The 12044-nt window shown below is 37.6% G+C and overlaps 1 protein-coding gene across 10 annotated transcripts in view; it reads left to right on the top strand.

Annotated features, from left to right (window-relative positions):
• Positions 1–12044, top strand: part of unc13a (unc-13 homolog A (C. elegans)) — a 46808-nt gene that overhangs the window by 12452 nt on the left and 22312 nt on the right. For all 10 annotated transcript variants that reach the window (XM_028027091.1, XM_028027090.1, XM_028027088.1 and 7 more), the window contains 11 exons: positions 1665–2474; positions 2933–3026; positions 3887–3933; positions 4086–4164; positions 6197–6202; positions 6428–6502; positions 6610–6829; positions 8032–8259; positions 10687–10828; positions 11150–11319; positions 11479–11594. In XM_028027091.1, coding sequence (XP_027882892.1) covers positions 1665–2474; positions 2933–3026; positions 3887–3933; positions 4086–4164; positions 6197–6202; positions 6428–6502; positions 6610–6829; positions 8032–8259; positions 10687–10828; positions 11150–11319; positions 11479–11594 — 1987 coding nt within the window. The remainder of the gene's footprint in view (positions 1–1664; positions 2475–2932; positions 3027–3886; positions 3934–4085; positions 4165–6196; positions 6203–6427; positions 6503–6609; positions 6830–8031; positions 8260–10686; positions 10829–11149; positions 11320–11478; positions 11595–12044) is intronic.

The following is a 12044-nucleotide window of genomic DNA, read 5'->3' as shown; positions in this document are numbered from 1 at the left end:
TCTCTTTGTGTGTGTGGGAAGAGGATGAATGATTGACATGATGTGTGGACATGTCTGATATTTCAGCATTTGGAGGCAGATGGATTAATTGTTGGTTGGAGTCGTTGGGACCGCCTGTAAGAGTCTGTGCGCATCTGTTGTCATGACAGCTTGTTATTACAGCCTCACCCTGTATGTGAGACTTGAGGAAGGGCCCTGTCTTGTCCTGGCTGTTTCACACTTGGTAATTATACACATTTAAATCCCACTTGTGATGCAGTAAAGGCTGTATTTCTGATTATGGTGCCTTAACAGAGAAGCCAATAAATGTTATTTTCCCCTTCAGTTTGTAGTTTAATCTTTATTCTTTCAGAAAATAAGAGGTTAAATATGTATTTAGACTTAACAATATGTGGAATTTGTTACTATGTGATTCTGGATGTGAGAGATTGTAAGATAGGTTATGAACTGAGAAAAAAGGGAGTGCTGTGGTGGTTTCTGTGACCATTCATCCATACTACTGTGTACTCCCTCTGGCTCACAGCCCAAAAGTCATTATATAGTTCTCTCCATTATTGCTCTTGCACTGTGCGTTATTGAACTAAGACCACTGTGGGAAATATAGATAAAACAGTGAAGTGTGAGTGTTTGTTGCAGTGTGGTTAAGAAGATGTTTTCCTGTGTTTCTGCAAACTCTCTCTGACTCACGGGCTGTCCCAGTGAGTAATAGCCATTTTTGTAAATACGTGTTTTTCACATATTTATCTGGAAAAGACAAATAAATGATCTAAGTTTATTGCTTTTTCCTCCTCAGTTTGGAGAGGTGTGTTTTTATCGTTTTATATTCAATTTTGGGTTGGTATGAAGATTTTTTTTTCTGCTTTAATTTATGTTTGAATTAGCGTCTCTTGAAAACTTCCATTTCTCTCTACTAAAACAAGCATCTTGCTATGAAAAAGATGCATAACTAATCAAAAACATTTGGTTGGAATTACAGTGCAAAATTATTCACACCCCTTGAACTCACATTTTGTCTGGTTACAGCCTTAAACTTCAAAGTATATTGTCAAGATTTTATGTAATAGACATGCATAATTGTGATTTGAGAGGAAATTCAAACATGTTTTTTTAAAATAAAAATCTAACAACCAGGTGAGGATTATTCAGTACAGTGGCCAACCTACTTTATTCAGTAGGTTAAGTTTAGCTTTTATTTATTACTAACATTTTACTAACATTGACTTACACCATGTAGTGTGCAAAAAGCTGTGTATATGCTAAAATTAGATAAAATGCTAAGGTTAGCTTAACTGCTAAGTTTAGCTAGTTTGTGGGCTCCCACGAACGTGTTCACTAACTTTGCCTTACTCCATTCAGTCATTTTCCTTCTTCCTCTTCACAAGTATGCACTATTTTGTGTTGGCTTGTCTCATGAAATTCCAAGAAAATGAAGTGAAATTTGTGGTTGCAACGTAATAAAATGTGAAAAAAATTAAAAGGGGTATTAATATGTTTGTAAGCTACATTAGTCTTTGATTAGCTGTCTCCCTCCCTGGCCTCAGCACAAGCTCCTTAACTGTGACAACCTAACTAATCACACAGCTGTGGGGATCCCCTGTCATTTATATTTCAAATCTGTGTGGGTTGTATGTATCTAACATGTCTTTATCTCCCCCTCATGTCAGTCCCACAGACAGCCGCTATGCCTCATCAGCGGAGCTGAGCAGAGGAAGCTCTCAGCTTAGCGAGGAGTTTCCTCCAGAGGACGGTGAAAGCTTTCAAGGTTCAGAGTTCTACGATGAAAACGACTCGTACCACTCCTGCCATTCCTCCGTCAGCTATGGCAAAGAAGATTCCCCGGGCTGGGATGGGGAGGACCACCAAGGGGTCTACAGTGACGAGGGAGGCTATCTCAAAGATGGAGGGGAAGAGGGTGCACTGTATGATGAAGAGGAAGGTGACATTTACGCAGAGGAAGGGCAGTATAACTATCAAGATGAGGAAGAGATGCACTACAGAGATGAAGACATGTATCCACTGGGTGATAAACAAAGCCAAGACAAGGAGCCGACCTACACTCCATCAGTGCCGTCAGGCTCTGCATCCACCTTGATGCCACCATCTGATGGCCTGTCTTCCTCCAGGCCACCTTTGGAGAAGCAAGCATCTTTGCATCAGCAGAGGCTTGCCCAGGATCAGACCCAGTCGCCCAGTGCAGCTCTTGAACTACCTCCAGTCTCACAGGACAGCGTGTTGCCCTCTGATGCTACAGATTCCATCAAGCCTTCCTTTGCTTCATCACAGCAACAGATGTCTGTCACAACATCCACCCCAACCATCCCAACCCAGGTTCCACCTCAGGACACCAAGCCCCTGGAGCCAGAGCCCAAAGCTGAAACCCCTCTGGAGGATGTTTATCCTCTTGATCAGCCCCCAGCAGCAGAAACTGGGCAGCCTGCTCCTGAGGAGAAAACAGAAGAAGCTCCTGTTCCAAGGTAAAGTCTTTCTATGCTAATCTCGTTGGAGACTCAAAATGTATAAGCTTTCTTAAAGCGTCATTGTTTTTTGGTTCAAATCCACTGAAAACAGTAAAAATACAATATCTATGAGTAATATTTCTGGTTTGGAGAGGGGTCGCATATCCAGCTAGAATTAATCCAGAAGCTCGCTTGAGATGCATCTTACTAAGAGACTTTTAAGTGGACCTGTACACATCTATTTGGGCTTGTATACATATGAAATTCCAAGAAAATTATGTATACATAATTTGTCCCTGTGTTGAGTTTAAAGAAAGTGAACATAAATCTTTGAGTTGATGTCAATGTCTGACCAAATCTGTAAATACCTTGTGTTAAACACTTTCTGATTCACTTTTAACTTCCATATTATTAACTATCATTACGTGTGATGGTCTAAATTATTCTACTGTATTTGTTTTCAATCCTTAATTCAGTTTCCCAAAGAGAGAAATCATGGAACCAGGTCCTGCTAGAGCCAAAGCTAACTGGCTTCGCCTTTTCAGTAGAGTGCGACTGCAGCTACAAGAGGTACAAACTGCACATGTTTCAGTGTAGCATTGTTGTGTCTGCTTGCACATCTGCCAGGTTAATGTCTATGAAGTTTCTTTTTTTGCTGTATGTTTAACCTGTTGCTTCTGTGCTTTAATACTCAATTATTTGATCACTATATGTTGTATCAGTCCCTGCATGTTAAAGTGTTCTATTTTACATGTTTATACTGATTTTTTGCCCATCTATTTTTCACAGTTTTTTATCCTTTGCAATCTTCTGTGTTGTGTTAGCCTAGTCTCTGTTTTCCCCTTATATTGTTTTTGCCATTTCATTATTTTCTTTTCAGTTGTTTGCCATCCTAGTAGCGATTTGCATGTAGCCCGTTCTGATTACCCATGGCTGGAGAAGACTCTCAGGTGGGTGTAGCCATATGCGTCTTCTCGTGTGTCCCTCTCATAGCACTCACAGATATTTAGGATGATAATGATAAGCTCCTGCAAACCTGTAAAACTGGAATCAGGACACATCTTAGGCAGACCTTTTACTGTGCATTAATATGATGATGATCAAGGTCTGTTATTATTTTTGAAGAAGTAACAAGACAAAGAACGTGGTTATCATTTATGGAGCACATTGAATTGTAGGAATGATTACATGAGTAGTTATCTGTCTGAAACACTTTATTTTTCGTCTTGTGTATGAGGTATAATTACTTAAACCCACAATTTAGCTATTTTGTGCATCTGAGTTGTATGACTATTTCTATCTGTCTGAAGAAAAACTTCTCTCCTATTCATTTGTTAACAATGGGAAAACATTTAAATTTTTCTGTAGGTTTTAAATGTTTTTCAAGCATTGTGTCTTCTTTGCGTTTTTTAATTCATCTTTCTCCACAGGCACGAGGAGAGCATGTTGGGATTGCCTCATTGCTTTTGTCTGCGGGGTAAGTAACTATGAAGCTGACAACATTATGGCTGAAAATCTATAACTTGTCAAACAAAGGGCAAGTCAGTTGTGTAATTGATTTGTTGTGTCCAGATTTTTGACAGCTGTTATTTGATATGAAGCTGATATATGGTGTGTCTCTTTTTCCAGCATGGGTGGTGCTCTGTACAGCATTGACAGCATGCCAGACCTTAGAAAAAGGAAAGCAATGCCTCTGGTCAGAGATCTGGTTAGTTTCTGCTCTAATCTCATTTCTGTCTTTTGACTAAGTGTCTCACATCTCCCCAGCCCATCTCTCTGTCTCTCTCTCCCTCTCTTATTTTTATTCCCATTATGTATTCGTCAACTCCTTCCCTTCTTCCTGTATGTATTTTAACCCCCTGCAGTCCACTTATTTAAATAGTATGAAGCACATTTTCTGTTGACTAGAGTCTGATCAGTTGAGCTGCAAGGATTGGGAGTATGCCATCAAGACAGATGTCTCTTACTGCTTGTCTAGTTTTAGATAAATATGATTACACATGACACTACCTCACCGCTATTATGACTGTAACCAACATAAATCCTTTTCTGAGATATGTTTCTTTGTAAATCTATTGCACAGCCATTTTTAAAGCACGTTAGATCTATATAAGAAGGGAGTGATAGATTGGTGGGATTTTATTTCCATACCTTGCTCTTTATGTACATTTCAAGAAATAAAGTGAGTATATGTTTTGCTTAGGGCTTGGAAATGGCTTGAATCTCTTCATCTAATTCTGTCTCTGATTTTAACATTTTTAACTTGCTTTGTGAAAAGAGTACTGACAGAAACCTGAATGTCTTACAAAAATATTCACACTCTAAATTTTTTTTTTTTTTTTACCCTTTATCATAAATTTTTAGTATTTTTAGTTTTTTACATCGTAGATGTAATTTTAATTGTAAATTGGATTCAAAATGATGCATACATGTACATTTTTTTCCCCACAAATAAATGCCAAAAAAGCAGGTGCTTTAGTGAACTCTTATTTACTAATTAGGCTTTTGGTTGCACTGTAATGTTTTGTGGCCGCCAGAATATAGAGGACTGAATGAACACATAGAATACACTTTTCTAATTTTTAAAACCACTGATCATTTTCCTTGTATTTAGCAATTATATGCTACTTTATGTTTGCCTATTACATTAAATCCAGATAAAGTACACTCAAGTTTCTCATGGTAACATGACAAGGTATGAAAAATTCAAAGAGGTTTGAAAACCTTTGTGAGGTACTGCACAAATTAATTGACACAATAAGCTTATTGTGCAGTTTTTATTCCCTTTCCATGGAACAGTGACTTTCTTAATTATTAATAACATTCAGCACTCTCAGATACAAGCAGACGTAGGCTGGCACACCTGCGTTATGCTCCCCCAATGGTCTCACACAAACACACACACAGTCCTTTGTTTTGTGAAAGTGATTCCTGTAATTAATTGGAGATGAACGAGTGCTGCCTGAATAAGCAGCAAATATTATTACATTCAGCTATCAAATAACAGCTGTGGTTGCAAGAGCAGCTTCCTCAGAGTCCCCTGACTTATGGATCTCCACATGTAACCAGAGCTGCATCTTGGTTTGTTTTGTTGCTTGATTTGAATACATTAAACTGGAGCTAGGACTATTCATTTGCTTAAATAAGAAGATAACAATTCTTATACTTTAACTTTTGTTTAAATTAGTAAAAAAAAAAAAACTTGGAAGAGTATGTCATACCTAGTTGTTGGCTTACTTGCAGACATTTTGAATGTAATTATATCTTGATCTGTATCAATATATACAGATCTTGATATCTGTATATCCAGATATACAGATATCTGGATATCTGTATATCTAGATATACGTACAGATATCTGTATATCTGTATATTCAGATACAGATACCCGGTATATCAATACTGGGTATTGATATTTATTCAATAACCGGTTGAATACATATCACCATAAAAAACAACACATTACCCAGTTTCCACTAAATCAAGGTAAATATACATTATCATTATACATTGTATGTCTTCATTGATTCAACCACCTAAATTTATCTAAACTGAAAAACTTTATCAAATTTTGCTATTTGATAAAGTTTGATTAATCACATTCCTCCACTAGCATTAACACTAATACTAAGGCTATGGTTTTGGTTATAGTAAGGTATTTTATCACTGTCTGAATAAATCGGTTTTTCCTGCTGTGTCTAATGTTAAATATTTCCTTCTCTTCTTTTCTTAAACCAAAGGCAATGGTGAGTATTATTTCATATTAAAATATTTTAATTAATTAGTCTGTAAAAGTGTGTGTTTGTGTTATCATTCGACTTAACACGTTCTATTAAAGAAATAATATGAAGTTGTACTGATATTACATTTTGTTTTTTAGGCTTACAGATCTGCATAAGATAAAGAGTATAGCATATATGTTATGTTATATATAGTATAGTTATTAATTTGAATTCTGCTTATTTACTCAGTCTTTGGTCCAGAACTCCAGGAAGGCTGGCATTACCTCAGCCCTAACGTCCAGCACCCTGCATAACGAAGAACTGGTTTGTTTTCAGTTAATTCAAATAACACACTTTAATGAAAGTAACTCACTCTGAGTGTGGATCATCAAAGCCAAACTCTTAGCAAATCTTTTCTGCTCATTCTGTAGAAGAGTCATGTCTACAAGAAGACCCTTCAGGCGCTCATTTACCCGATCTCTTGCACCACCCCACACAATTTCGAGGTGTGGACAGCCACCACTCCAACTTACTGCTACGAGTGTGAAGGACTGCTGTGGGGTATTGCTCGCCAAGGCATGCGCTGCACTGAGTGTGGAGTCAAATGCCATGAGAAGTGCCAGGACCTGCTCAATGCTGACTGTCTACAAAGTAAGAGAAGTGTTAGGAAGAAACTGTGCGTGACATGGTGGTTTAACGCAAGTGTACAGAAATAACCTAACAAGATTGAAACTGTCATAATGAATAAAGACAGATAGTATAGGCACCCATGTGCCATGTATCAGCTCATGGGTGAGTTTTAATCAAAACATTTTCTCACTGAAACTGATGTCTACACTGTTTGTTTTTGTTTTGTTTTCTATTTTATTCATGACTATTTGTGTTGTGTTTAAAGTATTACACGTACTAAACATAGTTATGTTTTAAAACCCATGTCGCAAAGACCCACACTGTTATCTCTTAAAATATTATTTACTTATTTTGGTTTCTGTTTATATAATTTGATTCTTGTTAGAACCAGAGAACTTTTAAAATATGTCTCCAAACACCTTGTGGTTTTTGTCAGAATGCTTTTAGTTTCCCTTTAAGCCACCATGTCTTAATTTAGCTTAAATAAGTTCATGTTAATTAAGAAAGATTGGACAAATACCCTGCAACTTGTCAATTAATGATGATGTAGGTAATATTTGAGGATACATCCATAAATTAGACAGAGAAGAGGCTTCTTTAAAAGCCCAAAATAATACGGCATTCATTCCACTGATATGTGTGACATTTGACTTTTCCGTGAGATTTTCTTCTTTTTTTTCAAACTGAATAGTACCCTAAATCTAAACTTTTTACTGAAGAGATTGTGTTCAGTGAAAGATTTGTGTGTAACTTGTTTCACTGTATAAATGTTTTCTATTTATTAACAGAAAAACCATTCAGTTTACTTATTTCTTCTTATGTTCAATAATCAAAGCGAAACACTGAGTACTCCTTTTCTGTTTCCTTTTTTGTGTGAAAGATATTAAAAGCAGTTTGTCTTTCCTTGTCATTTAGCTCTCTGTTTTTCATCAGTTTTTAGCTCAGCTTTTTATTGCTTAGAGCTCCGTTTGGTTTTGATTCATGAAATAGATCATAGTTTTTTTCATTTGCGCACATAAACTTCTCACTTTGACGGATTAAAATCGATTGAAAATGAATTTCCTAGATATGGAAAACGTTGCTTTTGAGTAATGAACTTTTGCTCATGCTGTCATTTATTTATTGTCTGATCTGTCAATATATTTTATTTGAAATCAAGTTCATTTCATTTATGACTTCTAATCCCTTTCCTGATATAACATTTTGACTATCTTTGCAACCAGGAGCTGCAGAGAAGAGCTCCAAGCATGGTGCAGAGGACAGAACCCAGAACATCATCATGGTTCTTAAAGACCGCATGAAGATCCGTGAGAGGAACAAACCAGAGATCTTTGAACTCATCCAGGAAGTGTTTGCTGTCATCAAGTCCACCCATGTCACTCAAATGAAGCAGATCAAGCAGAGTGTGCTCGACGGCACCTCCAAATGGTCAGCCAAGATCTGCATCACAGGTGAGGGGAAGGCGTTTTCAGCGCACCTTGAACGGAGCTGGCCAATATGGTCAGCATCACTCAAAGGAGATGACAGCTGTGTTGGACTGTAAAAAGAGACAAATAGTCGTCCTTGTGCCAGGAACACAGGTGGCGCTTATGTTTTAGTATGAGGCAACTGTTTACACTGTTGTTGCGCAACACCCCCCCCCCTCCTTTCTGTCTCTACTCTCTCACTCTCGTACTTCCTCTTCTGAGAGGGGAGATGTGCTACCAGCTCTCCGTCTAACGGGTCCGTTGAGTTTCCTAAATCTGCTGGGATTTACCCTGTCCAGAACTGAAGTAAACTCTGTTTAAGCTGGTTTCGAGAAACGATTCGCCTGGTTATCTGACGGCCTACATCCAGGTGTCCCACCCTTCTTCCCCCTGTGAATTAGCCAGACTGAGCAGCCTACAGCCAACTAGTTTCACAGAGCACACCTGTTAACGGTCGCTCGTTCTCTATTTTACAACTTGCATTTGTTATTGAACCAGGTAGGTTTTAGTAACTCGGGCGAGTCCCAAGGATGTTGTTTTAAATATGGGCTACCAGCAACCTAAAAACATTTTCCACCTCTTCCTCTCCAGAATCAAACATCACAGCTATTTTACAACCATCAAAGAACTTTAAGGCGACTCATTAACTGAATGTCCACAACATCTTTTAGATTTTCTTTATGCTAAATATTTTATTAGTAAGGCATTTTTGCAAGGGTCAGTACAGCTTAATTCAGTAGCAGAAATAATCAAATAAGTAAAATCAATCATCTAGTCTATCTTTCCCTACTGCTGATACTGAGTACTAAAAAAGGGAACCTTTGAGAGAGACGGACGGAGTTTGGCGTTTCGAACCCCAGACCTGGCTTGATGATGAAGAAGGTGTGGCAGCAGGAGGAAGATGTTGATCGGCGAAGGCCAGGATCTCCGCAGGTCTGATGAGCCTCCTCTCCGCATGGATGCTGAGGTCACACAGGACTTGGTGCTGGCAGGAAAAAAGGCACCAGTTCTTCTTCCTTGTCTTTGTCTTCATCTTTGTCTTTGGGGTCAGAACCCAGCCGATGAGAGAAGTGCGATTCGAAGCCACAGATTGTGGGCCAGACGGGTTGGTCTCCATGTGCAGGACAGTCTCCGGCTCCGTGGCCCCGGCTCTTCTTCAGCTGCAGAGTTCTTTGTCCATCTCGATCTTGGCTCGAAGCTGCCCGGAGGATCCAACGAACGGTTCCTCTTTTGCACCCACCTTATATAGGGTTCATCTGTCTGCTTAGACAGATGATCTCATATCCGTCACTGTCTTAAGAGACATCATGTCATGATGTCTGTGCCAATGTCTCAGGGCTGCTCAACCTCCTGTTTCCATATAAGGTGCTGATCATCTCTGCTCTCCTGTTAGTTCCCCTTTTTCCCTTCCTGTCACCTTTCACCTACCATCTACCTCCAACATATCAGTGATGTTTAATTGCAGTTTTACAACCTTTTACACCATTTCAAGTTCAATGTCAAAATCACATTTATATCACATTTATTTTCTTTAGCTTCTCTGATTTAGCATTCATTTATAATTTTATAACCATAACTTATATCACATTTATTTTCTTCAGCTTCTCTGATCTATCATTCATTTATGATTTTAATGTGAGTTATTACAGATGTTTTTCTGAAAAGAAACCAAGAATAATACATGATTCTAATTATTTACTACTAAAGTTACAGTTACTTGTTTTTCTTGTAGGTGTTCTCACAAATATAAGTGTAAGTATTATTACAAGTAAACCAATATTAATATAAGTATTTTACTTTGAATCTTATCAAATTACTCAAAATGTTTAGATTTAATTTTTTAAAACTTTCATGCTTTAAAATAGTCTCAGCTATTTTTATAAATCTGCAGGCTGGAAACTTCCTCTTTTTCCAGGAAACCTGCTTTTCCTGTTTAATGACTCTCTCTGACTGACTATGATTTCTTATGATTAGATAGAAAAAAGTAGAATTAAAGCAAAGTTTGCATGAGACAAAAACAACACACACAACTAGATTTATTTTATTGACACTTAAGTCTACTGTTGGGCCTTGATATCACTTGAGTGATTCATTTTAAAGATAACTTTATTTATTATTACTGTTAAACTAACTTCATTGACACTTAAGTCTACTGTTGGGCCTTGATATCACTTGAGTGATTCATTTTAAAGATAACTTTATTTATTATTACTGTTAAACTAACTTTATTGACACTTAAGTCTACTGTTGGGCCCTGATGTCACTTGAGTGATTCATTTTAAAGATAACTTTATTTATTATTACTGTTAAACTAAAATCTCCAGCATGGGGAAGTGGGATGAGCTCGGATTTTCTTGACAACACCCAAGTACACACACAGTTACAGTGCATTGTTTCTTCTCTTTTGTTCAGTGTTGTGTGCTCAGGGTCTCCAAGCAAAGGATAAAACTGGTTCCAGTGATCCCTATGTCACTGTCCAGGTGGGGAAGACCAAGAAGAGGACCAAAACTATCTATGGCAACCTCAACCCTGTCTGGGAGGAAACATTTAATTTGTGAGTCATAAAAATTTCACTAGACAGGTTGAGACTGTATAGTTGCTTCAGCAGAAAGTATTTAGTGGTAGATCATACAAAGTCAGTTAAAATTTAAAATCTGCAAAAGGCAGCAACATTATATCTTTCTTGTAACTTGCATATTATATTTTTTTGCCAAATAAATGTCTCTATTAATTCCTGCATTAATCAGGTTTAACCATCTCAAGTTTATTTTAGTCTTATTTTTTCTTTGGAAGTCATCCGGCATGAGTCACAATATCAGTAAAATGGCCACTGCTGCTGATGCATGTGGCTTATTCTCTTGTTCCACATTTCTAGTGAATGTCACAACTCCTCAGACCGCATCAAGGTGCGAGTGTGGGATGAAGACGATGATATTAAGTCTCGGGTGAAGCAAAAGTTCAAGCGAGAGTCGGACGACTTCCTCGGTCAAACTATCATTGAAGTCCGCACTCTGAGTGGAGAGATGGACGTCTGGTATAATCTTGGTATGCTCTTTTTTGATCCTGCTTGTTTAAAGTGCAATGATTTCACAGCTTCTGGGTTATCTTGCCATGCAGAAGCTGCAAGGGTCGCCTAATTGTTACAATTGTAGAAATTTCAGGATGAAGTTGAGTGATGGTCTTTCTGTTTTGCACACTTCACAGACAAACGTACGGACAAATCAGCCGTGTCTGGGGCTATTCGAATGCGCATTAATGTGGAAATTAAAGGAGAAGAGACAGTCGCTCCATATCATGTACAGTACACCTGTCTGCATGAGGTAATGTTTATCTTTAAAAAAGCCCAACTTCTTTATTGCTACAGCATAATTTCACACTGAAAATTTAAGAAAAACCCAATCTTTACATTGAGAAAATTTATTCAGTAGGGGAGAAAAACTATTAAATTTGTTTAAACAAAATCACCAGTATCACACTGGTTTAAAGTGCAATGGTACCTTCAACAATTCCTATAAAATAAATACATGAATAATTTTTTAATTTATACTTTTCTTTTTTAAGTTTATGTGCTTGTCTTTTTGTTTTCCAGAGATTATATCAAGGCACATCAGTTTTAGCAACCCTTCAAAATGGGAAAGACAGCAGAACATGCTCTTCAGCATTGACCCACATAGGCTGATCTTTGTTAGTCAGAAAAAGGTTACAAGATGGTACCCAAACTTAGACATTGCCAGTGAGAGCAGTTATAAAGCTTAAAACAATTTGAAATA

Source organism: Xiphophorus couchianus, chromosome 9 (assembly GCF_001444195.1).
Source record: "Xiphophorus couchianus chromosome 9, X_couchianus-1.0, whole genome shotgun sequence".
Classification (NCBI taxonomy): domain Eukaryota; kingdom Metazoa; phylum Chordata; class Actinopteri; order Cyprinodontiformes; family Poeciliidae; genus Xiphophorus; species Xiphophorus couchianus.
The sequence above is the reverse complement of the archived record's forward strand: the minus strand, read 5'-3'. Positions and strand labels throughout refer to the sequence as shown.